This window comes from Strix uralensis, chromosome 2 (assembly GCF_047716275.1).
Source record: "Strix uralensis isolate ZFMK-TIS-50842 chromosome 2, bStrUra1, whole genome shotgun sequence".
In the NCBI taxonomy this organism is placed as follows: domain Eukaryota; kingdom Metazoa; phylum Chordata; class Aves; order Strigiformes; family Strigidae; genus Strix; species Strix uralensis.
In genome coordinates this window covers 11,437,561-11,461,632 of record NC_133973.1, presented here as the reverse complement: position 1 = coordinate 11,461,632, position 24,072 = coordinate 11,437,561, and the positions used below count along the sequence as shown (strand labels likewise).

At 40.1% G+C, this 24,072-nt stretch overlaps 1 protein-coding gene across 7 annotated transcripts in view; it reads left to right on the top strand.

Annotated features, from left to right (window-relative positions):
- Positions 1-24,072, top strand: part of IMPG2 (interphotoreceptor matrix proteoglycan 2) — a 63,214-nt gene that overhangs the window by 18,695 nt on the left and 20,447 nt on the right. For 5 of the 7 annotated variants that reach the window (XM_074856055.1, XM_074856026.1, XM_074856043.1 and 2 more), the window contains 6 exons: positions 7,231-7,262; positions 7,361-7,384; positions 16,715-16,767; positions 17,242-17,333; positions 20,220-20,381; positions 23,271-23,329. In XM_074856055.1, the coding sequence (XP_074712156.1) occupies positions 7,231-7,262; positions 7,361-7,384; positions 16,715-16,767; positions 17,242-17,333; positions 20,220-20,381; positions 23,271-23,329 (422 nt within the window). The remainder of the gene's footprint in view (positions 1-7,230; positions 7,263-7,360; positions 7,385-16,714; positions 16,768-17,241; positions 17,334-20,219; positions 20,382-23,270; positions 23,330-24,072) is intronic. The other 2 variants (XM_074856033.1, XM_074856020.1) reach the window with 2 other exon arrangements.

Here is a 24,072-nt window from a genome sequence, read left to right as displayed (position 1 = left end):
GAAAAATGTGGAGTGGTATTAAGAACAAAGATATTTTCAAGAGGTTTGAAAAAGTAGATGTAAAGTCAAGCACATCCTTATATAGTCTGTGGTTCCTTAAAACAAACAAAAAAACCCCCAAAACCACAATGTGCAGAATACACTGTAAACATTCAGCTTCTGCTGAAAGATACTAGAGTGAGTACTCTTTACCTTATAGCTACCTTGCAAATACCTTGATTGCTTACATTTTTTTATGGAGCCTCAGGTGATTCCACATTGACTAGTAGTATGTATGTTCATATAAAAAGAAATAATGTCAGGTCTTGTTATGAATATAATCCATAGATGTACTGTGATTAGAGGGGGAGGAAAAAAATACATTTCTTTTCTATGGAATAAAAAAAATCTTTAATGTTTATAAATGTTTTTACTTTCTTTTTTTTTTTTTTTTTTTAATTAACCTGACATCATATAACAGAAAACAAGGGAATAGGACACACGTGCATCTTGAAAGTAGGACTTCTGCTGTTTTTTTAATAGAAACTGTATTATAACATTAAGCTTCAGCACATGCTGACATTTTGAAGGTGGCCTTTGGCTGTGGGAGAAAAAAGAAGTGTTGGTGATTTTCTTGTGTGATTAATTTGAGCAATTTTACAGCCTCTTGTTTAATACCATTTTGATTGTCAGTGTGCTCTGAGCCTAACCCATGCTGGTGTGTCTATCAAACAATATATTTTATTCAGCAAAACAAGTAGATAGGCTGCTGTGTGTATAGTCTAGAGGAATAAAAAAGTGACAAACAAGATGTAGAATACATCGGGTATTGCTGTGTAGCTGCCAAGTTCTGCTGGCACGTGAGGATCTCCAAACTCCATGATTCCCCAGCATTTGAACATTTATTATTTGTGGCAGTCTCGAAAACCTTATTTCCAAAAGAGAGAAAAGACCTAAGCAAATGGAAAGTGTAGATAATGGTGAAGAGATAATTTCCTGCTGGAGCAAGAGACACGAGTCAGGGCCGTGCCTGCTGCTTAACCCTGCTTTCTGTTTGCACAGGGCTTCTTCCCATGTCGTAACGAAGCACAGTGCCTCAGCAGTACCTGCCACCACAAAGAGCTGCAGGAGATAGTCTGTAAGAATTATTAGTTCAGTGGATATCATGAAATAGGTCTGATAGCATTCCTTGATGGATGGAAAGCACCTAAAATACTAATGGTCATACTTACCTGTTTAACTACCACACATCCCTTACGTCATGGTGGGCTGAGATAACGGTTGTGACCTTTCTGTTCATCAAAGTGCTTAAAGCAAGGAAAGAGGCCCACCAACTTGCATGGCTTTGTCATTGTTCTGTTGGTCAGTTAATTTGGGGCCATTTTTTAATTCATCAAAATCCTGAAACTTGATGTTTTACAGTTCCTGGAGAATTCAGGAAATTGAGCTTTTACCAAGAGACTCTAATGGAAGTTGGAGGAGGTAGACCCTCATCTTTCCAATACAAGTAGAATCTCCTTCCCGAGTCCATAGCAAAATGCAGCTTAAAGCATGATACGGCAGTGCTCCATTGTAAAATTCTGTCTGCATCCCGCATTTCCAGTGTGGGCATGTAATATAGGGCAAATCCATCCTTTATGGCAGATTACATGTCCCAATCTCTATTTCTCCAATCAAATTTTAGACAAAGTTTTAATGGGTTGTTGTTCCCTGTAGATCTGATGACAATCTACAACAACAAGGTATATTGAGAAAAGCTGTTGTGAGAAATGAAGAATTAAGGGAGCTCGTGTACCTTAAGTCACTGAGTATCTACTCAGCTATAGCTGTTGAGGGCTCGTATACAGCCCCGTGTGTATAACAAAGCATATCTGGACAGTGTTGGGCAAATGAGACATGACAGCATGGATTAGGTCATGAATCCTTTCCAAAGTAAGCAGGTCCGTGTGATTGTTGGTTGCTGGTGAGAGGGAGATTTCTGCTGTGCGTGCCTTTTTGTGGGGCTGAGAGCCAAGAGTTAAGCTGAGAGTTAGCCATGGAAAGGAGTTTGTAGTACAGCTTTGAGAACCAAATGGCAGACAGTTTCCCCAGGAATCCCCAAAACTGTGACAGGAGGTGCTTACCTACCAAAACTCAACTTGAAAAGCTTTTGGGGCAAGATACAAAACCTGCAGGTGTGTTGACTCAGCAGTACTTTTGTTTAGTATTGACTTTTCAACCCATCAGCAGCTCTATCTGTTTCAGTGTGTTTAGAGCACAGACTAACTGCTTAGTGACAGAGACCAGCATAACAGGGGCAGAAGGCAACCCTGTTTTAGGATGCCTTAATGGGTAGCATAAAAAACACCTCCTTAGCATGCTGAAATGGGCACTGAGCGATGTAAAATACATGACTTTGCCTGAATTCTGAGCTGTGTTTAAAGGTAGGATGTAGCACCCCAATGGTGTGAGTCATTTGTAACCACTTACTCCTGGTGCTGTAGTTTCGGACCACGTCACAAAGTAGATGGTTTTGTCTTCCTAAGGTTCCCGAGGCAGAAAGACCTCTTCTGCTGTCTTTCCTCTTCCTGTTCTGTGATCTTCCTTACTAACCATTGTGTTTCTTTGTTTAATCAAATGTCCTAATCACAGTTTCCAGTATCTTTTTGATTGCTGACTTAGACACCTTAACATTTTTTTTTTCTTTGCATAGAAACATCTCTGGTTTCTTCTAAATCTGGGAAAAAAGCAGATCTTGTCTGTTCTTTCATATACCCCATTCCCCCTTATGGATGCAAAAAAAATGTCTTCTGTTGTTCTCCTTTGAGCCGTTATGTCAGATTTCCTTCACTCCCTTTCTTACCCCCACACCTAGTATTCTTCTATTGACTTTGGCTCTTTCTTTTTGCATTGCAAGTTTTAGCCTCCTCTGACTCGGAAAAAAAAAAACCAAACCTTCACCACATATATGCAAGTAGATTAATTAGGTCCAGTTGCTTCTCATCTCCTTTTCATCTCTTAAGCTCTTTGTGTTAATTCTCTCTGGTCACTCTCCTCCAATTTGAGCCAAAATCTTCCTTTTCAGTCTCTCTTTGACACCTGACACAGCACAGAAACTGTCATCTGTGAAGCCTGTGCTCATCTCTTTCCAGCCAGAGCTCAGAACCAATGCTTCATCCTCATCATCCTTGTCTGATTAGCTCCTTTACTTTGCAAACCTGTAGTTCTTCCTTGTTTTCCCTGTTTTGCACCTTGTTTCTAGATAGTACTGCCTAACATGCCCTGAAGAATCACTTCTATGTTATGAGTTCACCTCTGCTGTGGGGCTGATTCCTCCTGGACAGACTGGACCCTGAGTTTGTTTCTGACACCTTTCCATGGATCTCTAGCCTTCATTTCAAGTGGAACATGGTTAAAACAATTTCTGTTACACTAAGCTTTCCCTGCTGTCTCTCCTCTTACTCACTGTAGACCATATTTTCACCTTACCTGTCAGAGCTGTGCCTCAGAGCACTGCTCTCCATCCTGGCCTTTCCCTCCAGCTTCAGTTCCAGACATTGTCATCTGTTTCCTTGAATTCCCCCCAGTGCTTTGACCTTGCCTCCATGAGAGCATTGTTCTGTCATGCACCAGGGTGGGGAATCAGGACAAGCAGAGAGAGAATCATTTCTCAGTACAACTTTCCTGTTGGAAATGATGTGTACAGGTGGGTTAAGTCAAACATGCTTGGTACAGTCCTTCACAGATGGGATTAACCTAATATGAGATTATTTAAGATCTCCTTGACATTTCCTCCACCTTTTTCTCCTGCCTGGAATTATCTCCAAGATATTTTGTCTTCTGTGTATAACGATAGTCTCTCAGGATCAGACAAGAGTATCCTATATAATTGCTTTTCTGCAAGCTCATGAGTTGACAGCAGCTCATCTCTCCAGTTGGTACTTTATGTGATTTGTGGTATTGTGGTAACCTGTATTTAATGCTATGGACTCTTATTAATTTGTGATAATTTTGCACTATATAAAACTAACTGCATCCTGTTAACAACAGGAAGCGCTAGTGCAATGGACACAAAATTCAGCTCCTGGCTGTAGAAGAATTGGTATAATAATGTTATGAAGGTCTTGCTTCAAGAAAACTAATTTTATACAAAGCATCTGCCAGAGGTAGCTTCACTGAATAAAAGCCATCCCCTTGAGCTTTGGTGTGGCTGCTGCTGCTGCTATGTAGAACTATTTATAGATCAAGTATTCAAAGGGTAACGATGTTAATTAATCCTTGCAGATCCTTGTGCGGTAGGTATGTTTATAACTCCATCTTGTTAATGAAGGAACCAAGCCAAGGAGGTGAGGTGATCTGGCAAATGCTGTTCTGTACTAAATGAGAAACCAAGCTAGTATTAGAACTCTAGAGCCCTTGGCTTCTAATTAGAGCGAAAAGGTGCTTGTTTGCCATGAAATTCAAATATGTCAGTGCTTGCCCTCACCCCAGACAGCAATGCAAATTAGACATTTAAGAGAGAGGAAGGCAATCACACTACAAACTATTGCAGACTGTGTCAGCTCAGCAATAGCGGGATGCTTCGTTTTCACATCCTCAGTTGAAAAAACCCCACACGTTCAGCATTATAAAATCCAAGTCACATATTTCAGTCTGTAGGACTGATCCAAAATGTGTGAGTCTGTTTTTCAGCCCTCTGTAGACTGTAAGAAACTGAAGACTGGGTATGAAGATCATACTTTCCTTCTGAATTTACTGTAAAACCTAAAATTTTACCTGTGACATAAAGCTGCAAGATGCTAATCATCTCTGTGCAAGCTTTGCATTGGCATATGGGTTTTAATGGATGACTGATAATTCTTTCATCAACTCATTTGTAATTTACTGTTCATGCTTTTTGTTGTTGTTTTTGCAATAGCTTCGCAGCATTGTATAGCAAGCAAATGTAAGGGTGACAATCTTTACCATTATTTCTCAAAGCTGCTGTTGAATCCAGTGGGAGATTTTGTCTGAGAAAGCATGGTGAAGAGTCAGGTCACTTAAGCAGTCATTTAAAACATGTAATCTGTTAAAATAATTTTATTTCACAACAGATGTGGTTTGCAATGAAGAGAGAATATTCTGTCCCGAAGTAGTGAATTAAGGAATAATACAGCTACCCTACGCAGAGGCTGTCATTCAAAACTAATTATACAGTGTTAGGCTTTGCTAGTTTACTACAAAATTGGATGAGTACTTAGTAATTTGATGCTTTTTTTTTTTTTTGAAATGTAGATATGGAGACTGTGTCATGTGGCCATTAAAATAATAATTTGGCATTTCAGGTTTGGTTCTTATAAGTTCTTCTTGTAATTTATTGAATAGAAGACTTGGAAATAGCAAGGCACATTGATTAAGTCCTGGGACCCAGGCTGGGGACAGCTGCATGCCACCAGCTCCTCAGGCTGCCCTGCAACAGAGCTTTGGCCAAGGCACTCCTCGCTGGGGCATCCTTGTTTCCTTGCTCTGTGAAATGATCAGGACTATGCTGACCTCTGCTGTTAATGGCCTTTGTGGACCAGTGAGTAAAGCTGCTTGGTATGAACTACCAGGTGGTACTAAAAAGATGTGTGGGGCCCCTAATAACTGTGTTTGTTTTTAATAGCATGTACAAACTGCCTTGACTGACTGAATAGGGAAGAAAGTCTCTTTTTCTAATGAGCAAGCAACTTTTCCTATGTGGTCTACTACTTACATAGAACTTTCCAAAAGCTTGTAGAGATGGAATTGCTCTCTGTTCCTTGCAGATCCCAGAGTACTAAACCTAAGTACAAGCACAGTATAGAGCAGTGTAATGAGTCCCTAAAACACGCCCCCCCCAAACTCCAGTACAGTTTTAGCAGCCCTGGGTTAGACTTTTCGCTGTAGACTACCTAGTCTTACTAGTTTCTTTGTCATTTAAAACGGGTCTCACTGTGTCTTAGTTTTTCATACTAAAGTATCTCCAAATACTTCATTTAATAGATTTGTACAATAAAGGTTGGCCAAAGGACATGCTGAAAAGCAAACTGACTGAAATTAGTATTTTGGCAAGCCCTCCTCAGGCTGATATCCAGGCTGCCTGCTGTTCTAACTGTGATCACACTTACTGTCCACAGATGTCCTGGAAAGAAGAGAAAGGTGGTCATTGACGTGGGTCCAAATCAATAAAGACCGAACTTCTACACTTTCTTAGAAACACAGGTGAAGAGAATGAGCAGGCTAACCTGCTCAAAAAGTCTCTTTTGCCTTTTTACCCCGCCTTTACAAAAAGAATAACCAGGATAGCTTAGAGTGACAACCCTTAGGTCACTAAATACATGTGGGTGTTTTGCAGAGAAACTTTCAAAGTGGAAATAGTGTGTGTTAAGTTTATTGTAATCTAACTTCAAAGATATTTGAGTTGATCTACTTTGTGTTTCTACCGAAAAATATATCTGCCTTGATTATGTAAAGAAAGCCAGGCCATTAAACAAACTACCAAATAATCCCTTTCTCCCCAAACCAGAGAGAAACAGAAATGTTGTGGCTGGTCAATAATCTACAAATATTTTATACTCTGTTTGCATTGGTACAGCAGCAGGATACATCATTATTCCTCAACAGCTATCATGCTGCAAACTGCTCAGTTTATTCTCTACTTCTTGTGGGGTTCCTCACAGAAGCTCCCGTGACTCCTCTCGAGAACCAATAGCACTAATATCACAAGAATCTTGATGAAAAAACATGAACTGTGTAGCCCTGCCTTAGCCTTTATACACCAATAAATGAAAAAATGTCATCCCTGTCACTTATATAACCCTAAACAAAGTCATCAGACTAATCCTGCTATGTTACTTTAAGCTGCAACTGTACTTTCAAAAAGATTGTTTTAAATCTATAGACAAGTAGCAGAAGTAATATTCTATTTCTTAAGACCACTTGATTAAAAGGATCTTTGCTAGCCTCCTCTAAGGTGAGAGAACATTGTTCCTGCAGAACAATGCAGGAAAATGCAGAAATGCAGAGCATTTTCTGAGAAACCTAGTGCTCTTTACAAGCACCTGTTACTGAGTTTTAGTTGTATTTGGGAAATGCAGGACACACTTTCTTTTCAGCAGGGACTTTGTTAATAAATTTTGAACTTAACAAATGTACATAGAACAAAAAATTGTTTTGTCACAGGGGAGGAAGCAAACTGGTATAAACTGCATTTTAATTCCTTTCACCTTATGATACTCAAATATACTTAGGATTTGTTTGTTTGTTTTCTAGAAACAGTCCTATACAAAGGAAGCAATGGGCAGGTGAGTATCTGTGTTTGCCTTGCCTTTTATTCTCTCTGGAGAGAACAACAGGGCTGAGTTGTGACATTTTGTAACCTTTTCTCTCTTTTTCTTGTCAGCTCCTGTGCTGATTGGTCATGTGGGTAAGTAATTTTTCCTTTTTAAAGGCTCCTGATAGGTCTTTTCTCCACTTCTTGCTGCTGCTGGAGTTGATTCATGCACCTAAGATGAACAAAATTCACCTTTGTGCAAAAGGGCATATAGAAGAGTGTGGTGAAGAGATCCTGTGCTTCTAGCATGGGAACCTCTGTCCTGGCATGCTTGGCATGCTCAAAATATCTCAGCAAGTCTGGGGCTTGTACTTTTGCTTATGTCACCACCTTGTTGGCCATTAGGCACAGATGCAAGCTGTTTACCTGAACAGGTTTAGAGGGGAAATCTATTTTGGGAGAGAGATATGTCCATAGTTACTTGTCTTCTGGTTATCCTGAGAACCTTACCCAAAGGCTTTAAGGTAGTCCTGGTCATTGTTACAAAAATCAAAAAAGTGGAATGTTTTTGAAGTGCTTTTTAAAAAAACTTTTTGAGAGAGGTGTTCTAAAAACAGCTACAAGGGAGTTGGCTGCTTGGGCTCCTCACAGTTCTAACAAGGCAATAAAAATGAAAACTGGTCTGAATTGTGGCTTCTTTTTACCAAAGCAAACCTGAACTTGACCTGTTATTTTCATGTCTTTGACTTGAAATGAAAACCAGTTCAAATTATTATTATTCCATTCCTACTCAGAACTTAATCTAAGCTGTTATTTTTAGAGCAATTCAAACCCAAACAACCGAGTGCTGAACTCATCTGAAAAATTGGCAGGTTCAATTCCCTGCATTACAGGCCACATAAAGCTATGATAAATATGAGTAATTCATTTACAGGGAAGAGTAATCACTTAACAGACCTTAAAAACCCCCCCAACTTCCCAAATTAGGTATGCTCATAATGATTTCATAACCACAACATTGTATGTTAAAATTAATAATGTTGAGACAATAAGGGCAAAAATGATTCCTAAGAGACTGTTTCTCTCTGTCCTGTTGAGCTGAACAAAAGCACTCCCCAAAGCCTTCTGGTCAACTGGGTAGTGTACATCTGTTCAGAACTTTCTCTGTTGAGAATAGAGCGTTGACTAAACTTTTATATGCTTTTCTTTTCAAAGAGAAAATTAAAACAAATGATAAAAATCTTGTCCCTGTAAACTTTGTGGGTCTGATTCTTTCTTGTTAGCACCGGTCATTCTCTAGAATGGCTCTTTACACAAATGGAACCACATCTTATTTATTAGAAAGTGTGAATTCAGAGATACAGTTATCTCAGTTTGAATGTTGAAGACTGAAAAAATTAATCTTTCTGAAGAAGTTTGGGTTTGAAAACCTATTGTATCCCTCTATGTGATCATTCAGGAAATCTAGTAAATGTAGAGAGGAATTAGAGTAAACACTAATTAATCTAGAGTCACTGCATGCACTGGACTAAACAACCTAACGATGCAAAAAGCTCAACATTTGTTTGAGAGGTGGATCGAAGTGATTAGTGTTGTACTTCTGTACAAAAGCTATCTTATCAAGTGCTTTGTGACAGGCATTAAAGGGGTTCCAGTCAACAACTGGCAAACTTCATCCAACTTAATTCACTGTGGGGCTGTTATTGCATCTGTCTCAAAAATACACTGCTTTTATCCCAGTATATATTACTTCAGATTGTTCATAGCTTTAGGAGGGGATCTTTGTTATCACAGTCAGTTTAAACTTTGGTTTTACTGTATCTTTTCCTCTAAAAGTTGTCTTGTGCTTGGATATGATAGTGTTTTATAGCATGAAGAGAGTGATATGGGACTGAATCAATGAGACAGAAGCAAGCAGATTTGCTCTGGATAACGGAGCATCAGCAATAAATTAATATAAATTATTCTGGCAATATAAAAAACCCCAAAATTATTCTAAGAGTGTTCTGGACATCTTAGAGTATTCGTAGTTAAAGATGTGAAGTCTGTAAGCAAGAGTCATATAAAAACACAGCCATGATTGGCTGCCATGGGTAGAAGAAGTCTCATCTAACTTCAGACATCTTCCATCAAGAGGAGTGAGCAAGCCATCTCAGTATTGCCAACAGGCAAGGTCATTATTTCCTGCAAAAATATACTAGACCTCCCAGTACACATCAGAATAAAATGAAGACCTTTTAAAATGTTCCGTAAGAAGACAAAGTACCCAACTCAGGATCACCTCCAGTCCCTAAGGCCCAGTGTGGGAAACCCAGCGTCACATCCCTCCTGCACAGGAGATGTGAGCGGGTTCTGCCGTTTCCTGGGCAGAGCTGTTGTCGTGCAGGGTGAGGCTGATCCAGTGCAGGGTGATGCCATGATTTGAATGTGGCTGTCTCACCTCCCCGCTGTGCCATCTGTGTCAGGACGGGGAACTGTTTCTCATGTCTCAAGGGATGGCAGGGCTACACTAAAGCACCAGCTTTGGGTATCTAGATGATCAGGTGAGGCTCCCACGTTGCCAGAGAAGGAACAGGCTTCTCCAGAGGATGCCTTGAGGCAGGGATCTAGCAGGGGTGCTCTGACTCGTCCTCTGGTGAACTCCAGTTTCTCTGATGAATGTGCAGAAGCGGTCATTTCAGCTGGAGGCCTAGCATTAGGCCTGTTTTGTCTGTTTTCCCACTGATAAGACCATAGAAAATTTTGCTGTAAGTTTGTTTTCTAGAGCATAGCCCAGGCACAAGAAACTAAAAAAGTATTTTCTTTTTACGAGCTTTGGCCAATCTTTTTTTGCTGTGCAACAATTGTTTCTGTGCAATGATTTTTTAATTTGGGGCTGATCTGGAGTGGAAGACAGGACCTTGATATCTGTTGGTAGTTTTAACTACACTACCTTTCTAGATTAAAGCAAAACTGTGCTGAACTATGAACAGCTGTAGAATTGAAGCTGTGACTTAAATAATTTAATGCATCTCATAATCCTACATAGATGTCAATACTGTGTCTCTCTGTCTAGCTGGAAAAAGCTGGTTTCAGCTAGTTAATGCTAGGATAGTTTTTGTGTATCCTACAGAAAGGTGGCTTATACTTGTGTGATTTACTTCCCAGAATAACTCGCAATCTGGCCTTACTGACACTTGCGTAACAGCGGGATGAAAGTTTGTTCCTGTAAGGCTCGTGCATGCGTTCATGTAGGTTAAATGCTCAGCTAGACCGGCCTTTTAAGGAACTGAGGGATTAAACTAAGTACCACTGAGGAGAAAACCTCAAAGGAAAAGTAATATATGGGACATAATCCAGATGTGTATAGAGCAGCCCACTGGACATTGTAGAGTTTTGCACCAGTTGGAAGTGTGGAAGCACTACATTAGCTAAAGACTTTTAATGATTGCTTTATTCAGTAGGCCATTGGGACTTTGCATGATGCTCTCTTAATATTATGGAGTATGTCTCATGACAATAACACAGTCATTTTATCTAATTCCTGGAGGGTCAAAAGTCAGATCTTGAGACGCAAATGAAGACAAAGGAGTAAGCACAAAATCGCTGCAGTAGAAAACTAGAGCTTTTAGGTCATAGCCTTGCTTGAGTCATGCATACACAATAACATACTGAAGAAAAGATAAGGAGTATGGGATAGTTGAAAAGGATGAGTATAATGCACTACTTTTTCACTTCTTCAGAAATGGCTATTAATGTCAAATGAAATAAATAGAAGCATGTGTCCTTTCTGACTGGTACTTGCTGAAATTAGTCACAATAAATTATGTCTGGACCTCTGTTCTGTCAATGTTCTCTGCTTCGAACTACATTGGCAAATTTAGGATCCATATTTCATCAGTGGTGGCAGCAATGGTTGGTGATGTATCCACTCAGATTTTGTACCTTTTATCTAAATGTGCTTCATGAAAGAAAAAGAGTTTGTCTTCTGTGCTGGGATTCAACAGTTCAGCATTTCTGCCTGCAGTGAAGTAGAAACATACCTGAGCTCCTTTACTGTCTGCATGTGGACTTGGCAATGATATCGCTCGTTTCAGAAAATTTTTGAGCATCTGCACCCCATGTGAAGAGTTCCACACTGCTCCTTTTCAGTTGTGTATTTTTTTTTGTGCTCCCTACTGTCAGGTAGCAAATATGAAAGGATTGTCGTGCTTTAATTAAAACCAAAAGAAGTCAGAATTCAAGAACTACCTAAATGAAAATTAGGATAAATGCAAGAACAATTTAAAAGGAAAAGAATCTTAATACAAGGCTCAGTCTTGCATAGTTCAACAATGTGTGATTAAAATATTTAAAAAGGAGAAAATCAGGCCATAAAATGATTTTCCCTTCATTGTGCAATAAGACCATTGAAATAATGTAAGGACATTCAAACTGATAAACAATGATATCAATCATTGATAAACTGATGGATGTCTAGAATGTGTAGTACAAATCTGAAGATGTTACCTTCTTCAACCACAAAGTTGAGTTTGTGTTAAACCTTGAGGAGCAACGTAGAGAAAAATGCAAATAATACCTCTATAAAATTTCAGAGGGAGGTGGTGGGGTGTGTGTGAAATGGTATCACCAATGCCCCATTTGACAGGTCCTGTGTGGTATTTCTCCTTAATAACACAGTATGGCTGCACATAAAGAACTTGCTTAGGCTCTACAGTTGCCTATGAGTCAATGGGACTCTGTATATGCTTTGGTGGACTGGAACCTATCGAGTCTTTTCCTGACATGACTGATATCACACAGAAGTACGTACCATGGGGTTTGAAAAAGGGGAACATAGGCTGTATTTGTGAGCTGTGTTTGCTGTATTAATATATATAGGTTGTTCATAAGCACTGTTTGTTTCAGATCAACTTCTGAGGCCTTTATGGGTCTTGTCTTACACCTGCCTAGATCCTGGTGTCTAACAGAGCTGTGTGATCTGAAACGGGTTGTTTCTGCCAAGGAAACACAGTGCAGTGTTGTTCGTTCTGCTGCTTAGACATCTGCTTGTGTATATTCCTTCCTGCCTCTCCATACACATGTGTATGTTTTTATATTTTGCTTACTGCTCAGCCAAGGTGGTCCAGAGCATCACTTATGCAGGTAGGACAATAGAAATGACATTTCATATATATGTGTCTCATTCACAAAAAGCTCTTGCCAGAATACAGTCCCTCCACCTGGAGTGGCTTTCTTGTGTAGGCATAGTTAAAAATAAAGCCTGGGCCCTGGATTAATCCTGGGGAAAAAAAAAGAAAAATCACTTATATTTTAAATGGTGTTACTGAAGGCAAATTTGAATCTGTGTTTATCTTGAAAAGCAGTGTGTTCAGGCAAATCAGTATATGCATTGTCCTGTGCATTTTGAGTGACTTCCTTAGAGGTACCTAGCACTATTGCTGCCTTTTTAGGTCATTAATAAAGTGGGCATTTTGAAAAATTAAAATGTTAAGGGGAGTAGAAGGCAAAAAGAAATGGATGCAAAAAGAAAGCAAACCTTACTGTTCTGGTAAAGCAATGAAAAAAACAATGTTGTGCATTAAGTGAGGTTGATTATAGAAGTTTCCTAAAACAGTATTTTTATCCTCCTGAGAAAAAGTGGGAACAATTAATTTGAACAAATTCAGTACTTGACTGGTCTTGTTTGGTTAGATTGATTAGGGTTTCACTAGGTGTTATTTAAGCCCTTAGCTTTTAATTTTCAGCCAGATGTGAGCTAGAATTTTGTCAGAAAATCAGTTAACTCTTGGGGGCTTGTATTTAAAAGCCCTTTAGTGCCAGTAAGAATGCATTACCTGGCCTTGACAAAGAGTGTGGCCTGTTGCTGCTTAAGGTGACGGGTTTGCTACGCTGTAAATGACAGCGACCTTATTCTCACCTCGCTTTTCAGCATTCTCACGGTTGCCCCGTGGCCCGGTTTGGTCTGTGGTTGCCAACACATGGCTAACCTGGTGCCTAAGCTGATGTTACTAAGCAAAACGCCCTGTTGGAGAGCTGCCACTCATGTGAGTCAGTGACCGAGAGAGTCCTCTGGGACCTTTGAAACTTGGAGAATTTTATTTTGATACGTCTATCATGGTAATCTAATCTAGAATTAGTACTCTAGTCTAGAACGCTAATTTTAGGCTTTTCCACTTGTGAACTGCTCCTCTTTTGAAAGTGTGGTTTGTACCATATCATTCTCTCTGGTTTTTCTTGTCTACTTTGAGGATTTTTCCTTTAAAACTCAAGCAACTTAGTTTAAATTGATCTTGTTGGCAAACACAACTGTACTGGGTGTGGGTGCCCAGGTGCTGGGGCGGGGGCTGCAGGGTGGCCTCTGTGAGGAGAGGCCAAGGCTGCCCCAAACTGGGTACAGCTGGTTCCAGACAGCTCTGATGGACCCACCGCAGGGCACAGCTGAGCCCCTCGGTCATGGCGGTGGTGCCTTGTGTGTAAGAAAGGGTAAAAACACTGCACAGGGAGAGGCGGAGGGAACAAAAAAAAAAAAGAGAAGTGGCGGGATAGGGAACACCAAGGTCCAAGGGCGAGGAGGCACTCCACGGCAGAGCAGGTATTCCCTGCAGCCCAGGGAGGACTCATGCTGGAGCAGGTAGACATTTTCTGAAGGAACTGCTGCCCCTGGAGAGCCCACACCAGGTAGAGGACTCAGGAGATAAGTTGAGCCTGGGAAAGGGTGGAGGATCGGTGATGGTTTAGCGTTTGTCTGTTTCTCACTACCCAAACCTATTTAAATATGCAATAAATTAATTTTCCCCAAGCTGAGTCTATTTTGCCTGTGGAGGTAGTTGGTAAGTGATCTTCCTGTCTTTGGCTTGACTCAGAAGCTTTTTCATCTTATTTTCTCTCCTCTCATAGAGAAGGGGGAGTAAGAGAGCAAGCGGGCGTGCGTTTGGCCCTTAGCTGAGGCTAACCCGCTGCAGAATTGGGTGCTCAATTCAGTTGGTTGGATAGTCATTTAGGTCCTTTTGAGGTGCCCTAAGTTACAGCACACACCTGCAGAAGGCTGGCAGGGATGATGTGGGACCCCTGGGTGACCTGTGCCTCCTGGGGCAGCAGCTGGAGGTCAGGAGTGCTGGAGGCCCCTTGAAAAATATTAGGCACCCACCCGTGGGCAGCTGGATTGAGTCCTGGGAGTCTCAGTTTGAGCTCAGAGCCTACCACAGCAAGTCATGTTTCTCGCTGTCCCCTTCTAAAGAAAAGGGGAGTGATACAAGGCTTAGCTAATGTTTATATATGGATTTGAGCACTTCAGCTGAACAGAACATTACAAATCCTGTAGCAGAGTTGTTCCACTGCGCATCACTTGGCTTTTGTTGAGTTTTTATTCTGGCCTTAGTTACACTAAACAGTCTGTAATAAGTAAAATCCCATATTTCACCTCTCCTGAAAAGTAGAATCATATTTGTTCCTGAACATACCATCATTAAACATGATGCACTAAAATGCTTTAGTTACTGATGCTGTAATTTGGTGAGACTCTGCTGTAGATGTAATCTAATGCCTATTGAAATTGGTAAGAGTAATACATCCTTGGAGTTAGGTGAATTTAATTGGAAAATATTTCATCTGACCAATTAAGCAATAGTTTTTATTTCAGTTCTAAGATGATAAACAAGTAAGGAAACTAAATCCCTCTAAAATATAACCAGCATTCTTAAGAAAATCTAAATCCTTTTAATGTGAGTTTTTGTTGTTTGTTTTTTAGCAGAAAGAAGTTGATGTTTTTGAATAAGTTACTTGTGGCTCTTTATATGTGTGATGGCAATGGCGGAGAGAATAATAGAGGATAGCTTGTCTAAATTATACTTGCTACTAAAATTTGGCTTTCCAGTCTTAGCAATCATTCCAAGATTTATTGAGGTTGTCAAAGAATCAGTACAGTTATCTTGCACCGTGGTGGCTGAGAACAGGTACCAGTGTCCACAAGATGGAAGCAGACACAAATAACTGTATATATCAAAGCCTGCATATTGCTCATCTACTTTAGTTGTTCAAGAAAATACATGAAGGTACTGTTTAAACTCTTAAATAAGTATTTTTCTGCTTTGTTCATCTGGAGATTTTTCTGTTTTTCATTAATATTTTCTAATTGTTATGTATATCTCACCCTCTCAGTTTAACATTTCTTGAACTTACAAATTCAACAGATTTGTTTTCAGGTCTGTTTATTGGTGAGTGTTATGTGTCTGTGAGAGGCAGAGGGAGAAACAGTGTTTGAGATGTTAACTCTGTGAAACTAATCATATATTTGATCATATGCTTGTGCCTCAGTATCTTTAGTATGTAACTTTGGATCTGGTTACCTGGCTGGTGCTGGAAGCCTTTGTTTTTTTGAGTGATACAGAGACGGATTATATGTCCTGAAGGAGGGAAAATATCCATCAACTTTGAGAGAAGTTTTGCTTGAGGACAGACGGCAAGACCAGTGATCTAGTATGTGAATCAAAAATCAAACTTGGCAAGGCTAGGAACCGTGGCTTACATAGTATCAGTGCTTGCATATATTACAATGAAGACTCCTTGATGCAGTGCTTATTTTATGGCACAAGTATGACCACCAATAAAAAATGAGTTCCTTTAGAAGTGAGAGAAATATCTCAATGCAATGAACTTCAATGATTTTTTTGAAGTCTGAAATTCAGTTTCTCTCCAGCACTTAAACTTCCAATCTTACAGATTGGGCTGTATATATTAAAAATATGTCAAACCTGAAAAAAATTTTCTTCATTCAGGAAAGACTTCTTTCTGTCAGAGCATGTCTTCCACTCTTGGTAACTTGACAGTTGCTCAGGTCTTACAGAATTGGCCCCAAGGACGTTGGGTTTACTGTAAGAGGCATGTCAAAGTTGTTAGTTTTAATTCAGACTGACAGTCTTAATCTGATTTTTATCTGAAATGTTTTTCTTTTTCACATTTGGCCTAGAGTTGTTTTATGTGTGTGTGAATGCAATAATTGGATTTGGAAACTGATGCCTTTTGAAGATTTCCAAATAAGCAGAGTAAAAGTCATGGTGAAGAGAACCCATCTTCTTGCAGTGATTTCAGTACAGTTATAATGTTTTAGTGCACTGAAGAATATTTCAAAAACTGAGCATTTATAAAATATTACAGGTTATCTTTGTGTTTTATCTTTGGTCTTCACACTTCCTTTACAGAGCTGCTAGAAGGCAAAATGTATTTTTGGGCGGGACTCCAAGTCAGTTGGAATATAAGGAGGTTAGCCATCTGGAAAGGCACCCAATGCATTGTGTGATGCAACTGACCCAATATCTAAGTTGCAAAAGATAACTGAAATATTGCAAAGCCTAATTTTTATGAAGTTATCAGCAAAGTAGTATCATGAGAAATTTCTTCTGCAAACATACTTTTTGGTGTGGCAGCAGAATCACAGATAACTCAAAAACTAATAAATCTATCTCACCATCTCCAACTTCAATTTTTGGTTTTATTTTTATTTAGCAGTAGTGGAACTCCAACTCCAGCTCCAGATGCTGATGTCACCACATTGAGAGGTCAGTTTTCATCTAACTCCTGTCAAGGCTGATTCTGAATTACTAGAAAATTGAGAAATTCAATGGTGTTTGGATTTCAGAAAGAACTCTGAATTTTTGCATCTCGAATAATGCTGTTTGAGATCTGGAGATCATGTTATAGGCTGACATTATTTTGTTATTGTATGAAACATGAAAATTCTACTTGAGAAATTAGTTCTCTGCACTTTTTACTGCACTTAACTTCATGTTCCCCAAAATACATCTGTTTAGACAGAACATTAGCATTTTATTCTGATTAGTGTATTTGATACATCTCCTCAGGCTCTTCAGGTGTTTCCTGTGTTGTTTCTGTCATCATGATGGGAATAGGAATCAAATTTTACTGTTGGTTTATACTTGCTGAACTGCTTCTGTGTGTATCTACATCTACATGGCTATTAAAAAAAAAACCCAAAACCCAAACAAAATAATACTGCTCTCTTTCAAACTCAGATGCAGCTGCCAATGTACCTCCCCCTCATGAGATCTCCATTGAGAGTCCTGCAGGTGGTACCACCCATGAGATTGAAGAAGCAGACATTACTGTGAGTGGTGGTTTTCATTTGGTTCAGCATTCTGATGCCTTTCCTAAATAATATTGTTTGTGGTCATTTGCATTTTCTAGTACTTAAAGGTGGTGTTAGCACAGTGAAATTATTTTTATGAAATTAAGATTTCATAAAAACAGGGCATGAGCTTTAGAAAGTTTTAAAATAATTTCCTGGATAGGTATTTTTTCATTTGCAGAAGCTTTGCAGTGCCACTTCCCTGACAGTGAGAGAGAACAGATCAGCTGAGCTATCAGGTCAGGATTTTGCTGGTGACATAGGACTAGACAGGGAATGCCAAGGGCTTCTGAGAGCTCCAAGAAGAATGTGGAGCATTATTATTCCTACGGAAACACAATACACCTTAAACTGCTGTAGTAGTGTTTCGAGGTACAGTTGTGTAGGACAGCAGAGAGGTGGCCTGGGTAATCTTGAAGATCCCTTCTGATTCTCTGCTCCTTTTCCTCTGCTGACATAGATGAACTTTTATTTATCATTTTACAGTCACCCTTACCTTGATCCTTAAACAAAACTCCGGACACAGGGAAGCCTACATCAAATACTTAAAATGTCTCTGTAAAAGCAAGATGGCTTTCAGAAGAGCTGACCATCACATAGGTCCCAGGGAGGTATTTGCTTCCAGGAAACAGCTCCTCTGGATTAAAATTTAAGCCCAAAGTCTAGAATACAAGTGCAGTATTCATGGGCCTACATGACTGAAGAAAATTCTGCGTATGAATCAGCTGGCTTTTGTTTTCTTATAAATGAAACTCTCAGTGGATTTACTGAGAAGCTTACAGAGTTGCACATGCTCCATATAAGTAGAAGCTGATTTCTGGTACTGGGTTTAACTGTGCACTGTGCTGTAACCTAGTATGGCCGTGAAACAAACCTGGGCCAAGCTGTACTTTCTTCTAGAGCTTTCAGGGCTGACTGTGGAGCTCTGATATTGTGCTTCCAAGAATAAATACTGAATATGACATAGGCAGACAGCTTCTGACTCAAATCTAGGGTCTGACTTTATATTATGTACCAGGAACACTTGTGGCTTGGTCCCATATACACCATTATTCTTTTTTGAAACAGAACTGCCTGAAGCATTTTTGCCTGAGCAGAGAATAGGACCTCTCAGTAAATCAGAAAGAAACCAGGGTTAGATTGCTGCTGCCACAGTGTTTTCACTCTATACAGTTACATCACACCTCATCATTGCTCTGTGCAGCCAAAACTCATCACAGATTACAAGAACAAGAGTGAGCAAAGCCCATCTTCTGCACTCAGATGTTGACTGTACTTTTGGTTTTGGGGGACTGATAAATGATTGAAACTACATGGTGTTGTAAACAGCCATATAGTAGCAGCACATATATGCCTGCTAGGTATGTGTTATCTCAAATGCTAACTAGCGTACCAGTCATTATGGTCCTTAACAAAGTTATCTAGTAAAAAAGAGATGGAGAGGAAGAAGAGAATTTAACTAAAAATTTTTAGAGGGTCCCTAAACAATGTATAAGTTGCACGCTGGTGGCAGCTAAACATTCTGGAGAAAGATTTTTCCATTTCCTGCACCGTATATAACACAGGCTGCAGTTTTGCTGGAAAGTCTGTTTTGTTGGCTCTCTTTTTTCCTTTTTAATGGGGAAAAAGCAACAACTGCATGTAAATAGCCAAAGACATTTGGCTACTTGGTTAAAGGTAACTTAACCCAGCCTAGCCTTCCCTTCCCTCCCCCACAAATCTCTATTTTTTATTTTAGAACAGAATCATGAAACAAGATCTGGTCTTTCAGTATACCACAAGGGATACTATGCTGGTTGTAAAATACTAGGGAACTAAGCAGAAAGTGTTCTTCCTGTGTTGCTCAGTCATTCAGGTTAGATTAAACTTGGAATTCACTGCTGCCCGTGGCAGCCATGATAGCTGCACACTTCCCTGATGCATTGCACAGCCACTGCTGTGGGCCTTCTTGGGCCCACCACTTTAGCTCCCCAGGGGTCCCTGCAGATCTCCCAGTGCCCACTGTTTATCTGTGAGGATCCTTCGCTTACTGAGGCTGAACAACACAGGGTGAACGTAGAACTTGGCAAAGGTAATTTGTCTTCCAGGTGACATAGTTAGTAGGAGCCCTGTGAAAAATGAGTAGATCTTGGGTAAATCAGCCAACCGGTGACTGGGCTCAAGTGAGCTGTTTGTGTATCCATGGTTGCACTTTAAATTGCCTCGTGAACATCCCACGCAACTGGATTTCTGTTTGTAGCTGAGGTCAACTAGATGGCCTTGCACTAGAGTAAAGATGTGCAAAAGGAGAATAGAATTATCTGCAATACAACAGTTCTCAAAAAATGTTCTTGCTGAGTAGATTGCCTCATTAGTTGCCGCCTCTGTCCCTGGAGGCTCCATGAGCACTCTGTTACAGTGCACGGCAAACAGGTATGCTGATGGCTCGAGTGAGCAAGTTGTGCTTTGGGCTGCAGTTTTCACATGTCGTTAAGCATGTCCGTGACCGTCTGCGTGGCCCACCAACAGTGCCCTGATGGGTTCCTGTCCATACAGCATTTTATGGAGAGGGCTTGGGTTTTCTGCCCCATCACGAGCCAGAGAAACCTCAAAGTTTGCAGCAGCTGGAGGAGTTTTTGACCCACATAAGAAGGATGTTTGGACCCAAGCTGAGGAATATAGTGTGTCATTGACAGATGGCAGACCATATGTACATATACGTATCTAGGGATGCTTTTTACATGGAGTAAATGCAGGATAGGGAATCTGGTCTGTGGTGAGTAACAAGGATTTATTTCTTGGAAAAAACCCAAAGGGCAAAACATAAAAAAAAAAAGGCATTAAATCATCTCTTTTTTTTTTCCTCCCTTCTTCCTTCCCTTCCAGATCAATAATGAGATAAAGAAGGAGGATGAGAAGCTAATGAAGCCTGTAACTGAGCAGATGATCGAGTTCCGCATTTTGATTGTTGGTGAAAAGTACAGTGAGGAGCTGAGTGACCCAGCTGCTGTGAAGCGTCAGCTGCTCTCTGAACAATTCATTTCTCAGGTGATTACCTTCCCTCACTTCCTTTCTCGTTTTGCTGGCTCTGCAAAGCAATAGTAGCACCTGGCACCTGTGTTGGGGCTGCCTTTTTCTTGCGAGCTCTGCAGAACCAGCTTCGGGCTTTTGTTGCCTGAGACAGGCTGGAAAGTGTTCACCCACCATGAGAATACACTCTTCTGTTGGACGTGCTGCCTTTTTGAAGCAGCAGAGTGTCATACAGTGTGTGTAGCATACTGGTTGCCAAAGACCACTTACTCTAGTTTTCTTTTTGTGTTTCTCATGAAGTAGCCTGCGATCATTTTTGCAGGCAAAAGAGGTGAAAGTGTGCTTTCGGGAGGATCATAAAATTATGCTGAACCCTTGAATGGGGACATACTCTAAACAGGACCTTTTTGAGGGACTGCTCTCTCTCCCCCCATTTTCTGATTTCCTTAATTTACTTTGCCTTACGTTAGCAAAAGAAACTAAGCCAGATGTTATTAATAAATGAAAAGCATTTCCACTTATTTTAGTCCCTTAAAAGACTGTTTCCACTAGGGCTAACTTTGGCCTTACCACCCTTTCAGAATTTTTCAGTACTTCTCCCTGTCAGTGTCACTGCAGTAGAGCTTTTAAACTCTTAGAGAAGTGACAAGATTCTTGTTTGCCTCTTGATGCAACTTCATTAGTTCTTAGAGTTTTAGGACTTGAAAATCTTAAAGATACATTTAACATTTCTCTAGTGACCGATTTGCCTAGAGTTTATTTCAGTGCTTACTGATCTCAGCGTCCAGTTTGAATTCTTCCATAATGTAGCTGGTTTGAAACTGGGGAGTGAAAAAGATAAATAGAGGGTCTTGGCAAACCAGCCTACCTGCCCTCTCAAATAGCAGGACATGAATCAACTGCAGTTCAGAGCCATCAACCTGTGCTGAGGCAGTGCTGGAAGGCAGCCCCAGTAATTGGGGTGTAGCACAGCACTAACGTGGAGTGCAGGCAGACGGCGTGCAGGTCCCTCAGCATCTGCCTACGTGGGCATGCTCCGGGCCTCCTAAAGAGGCTGAGCAGTGAAATGGGATATAGAATATCGTAACAATTACACAGTGTCCAGATTTTGGACTGTAGCAGAAACTCTGGCATCAGTCTAGAGAATCTGTCTATGCAGAGTAGGTGATAGATGGGGAAATCGGAACAAGTCTCAAAGAGCAGAACTCATTCATTATTTCTGCTCAGGAGCGACATTTCTTTGAATGAATCGTTGTGCACTGCAGTGAGATACTCTGAAATCGAGGCTGCCAAGACGACTCGTGCTCCTCATTTATGCCCAGAATCAGCAGTGCACGTGAGCACATTTTAAAACCCTCCAGCTAGTTCTTAAACACATGCTTAAATCCCATTGGAGTCAGTGGGAGTGAACCATGATTTAGACTGTTAGGCACCTACTTCAAAGGAGAAACACATGTGTGCATATACATATAAATATACACATATATGCATGATTTATTAAAACTTGATTTCAAGTTAATTTAATGTTTTAATTTGTATGCTACAAATAAAGTTACTGGCCGACCAATATACAAATGCATATTTGAAATATGATCATACTGCTGTCTCCTAAGCTTCCTCTCCCTGTTGTTTACAATATTTTTTCTTGTCTATAATGATGGTAACTTTGTTGCCATCATTTTCTTGGGGCAGAGAGTTTTCTTTCCTTTCTCTTGGGAGAGACATCTAGGGTGCCATTCAGCAGCGCAGTGTGAGGCTTATCTTTTCTCTAGCTTTGCTTCCTCCTTAGTCCCATTTAGTTGGGGTTCTCTGTTGAATCCCTTTTACCGGGGCTAACCCTGTGCCAGATCCTGTGCCAGATTGGAAAGAGATGTACTCTTCACTGCAGCCAGAAAGCATCACCACAACTGTCACAAGTTGCTAGCGTAGGCTAGACATCTTAATTTTCCTAGTTGTTTGGCCAAGTAGCAATGCCATAGTGTGTGTGTGTGTGGAAGAAATGTCAGATGGGACAGGGTCCACCTGGCACATAGATGTTCCACTCCTTTGATCCCTTGCCTGGTTTTCTCTGTGCTTGGATAAAGAAGCTCTTGAAAGAAAGAAAGTCGGCAGCACTTCGATTGTTTAAGTCTCACCAGAGACAGTTTAAAAATAGGGAGATTGGGGAGGAGAAGAATTTGAGGAGTAAAAATAATCCTCAAATGGCAAGGATCTTTTGGGAAGAAAAAAAGCCCCAAACTGTCATGAACTTTCAATATTCTATTTCTTGTTTTTGTCTCGTGTAATGCAGTTGACTATTGAATTAGGCCTGGATGTGCTGCTATTTTGCTGCTCTCAGTTATTTTTTTTTTGAGTAGCACTGTCAATCACTCCTGAGCCCTTTGTATGTTGAGGGCAGTGGAGATGAGCCATGTTTTGCACTATGTAATGCATTAGTGCCACTTCGGAGGCTAAGACTGTTCCTACAGTGGCCGCTGCTCCTCTTGTTTAAGTTGCTGAGGTCCAAAGCATTTTTCAGAATTCTTTTTAATCCAGATAGGCTTGGGAAGTAATGGAAGCCTTTTGGGCAGAGAAGGGTTTGTGCTGCATAAATAAGAGAAAGAATGTAGTCTGCTATGGGCAGTGCAGATCTCTACAGAGTCTGTTTGAATTTTTCCCCCTTTGAATGTTTCTGTACAGTTCTTGGGGAATGCTGGATGTTGTTCTTCATACTTTTTCTTTTCTAATAATGAAACAATGTCACTAAAACTCTTCCATAAAGAAAGAGAATATTCAATCATTTTTCTCCTATTAGATATAACAGCTCAGATACATTTTTAGAAAATGTTGAAAATATTTCCTGATTTTTCACTAAATGAGGAGGGTGGAGTAAATCTGTGTTAATTTTTTGTTTTCCCCTCAAAATAGATCAAAAGTGTATTTGAAGGACTACCTGGATACAAAAGCATCCATGTCCTGGATTACAGGTAAAAAGATACTGATGTGTATGTGGTGATTGAAACTGATGATGTTTGGTGCTACGTGCCAGCACCACATTTGGAAGACTGTCGGGCATGTGCGTGGGAGTTCCTAGGATGTAGTAACCAAAGGACAAGTGCTTTCATATTTGGTACCTCTATACACAGAGCTTGAAATAGAAATACAGAACTGTATGTAAATGTAATCATCTCTTTGCTCCTGGCATCCACCAGAGAATCTCACATGATATACTTGCCTTGATTTTAAGACAAGGCATTCTTATTCAAAATTCTGTTCTAAAATTATAAGATATCTTTTCTAATTTAAAATTATTATCTGATACTTCTTCAGTACTGTTGACATGTCCTAGTATGAAACAAGGAAGAACACAGAAACCTTTTTGGAAAAATGTGGTGTATTTAAATTCTTTTTTTCAACTTCTTAATGTTAATTTGGGATGACTCTAAAGTTTGGTGTTTGAGATATGTAAAGAAGAAGTCTTTCTCCCTTTGATCACAGCAAAGGTGGGTGAATAGTTTGATAAATGATATGCAATGTTTTAACTCTATTCTTTTTTTTCTTTAAAGACTAGTTTCCTCAAATCAATTTGTGCTTCGGAATGACGTTTTAAGTTAATTTGAGGAAAAAGGGGATCCTGCGTATTATGAATCAAACATCTGATGTCTGAGTTTTGGGGTACATGGATCACAAATTACCATTTTTCTTGAATGGACTGGATATAACTTTCAGA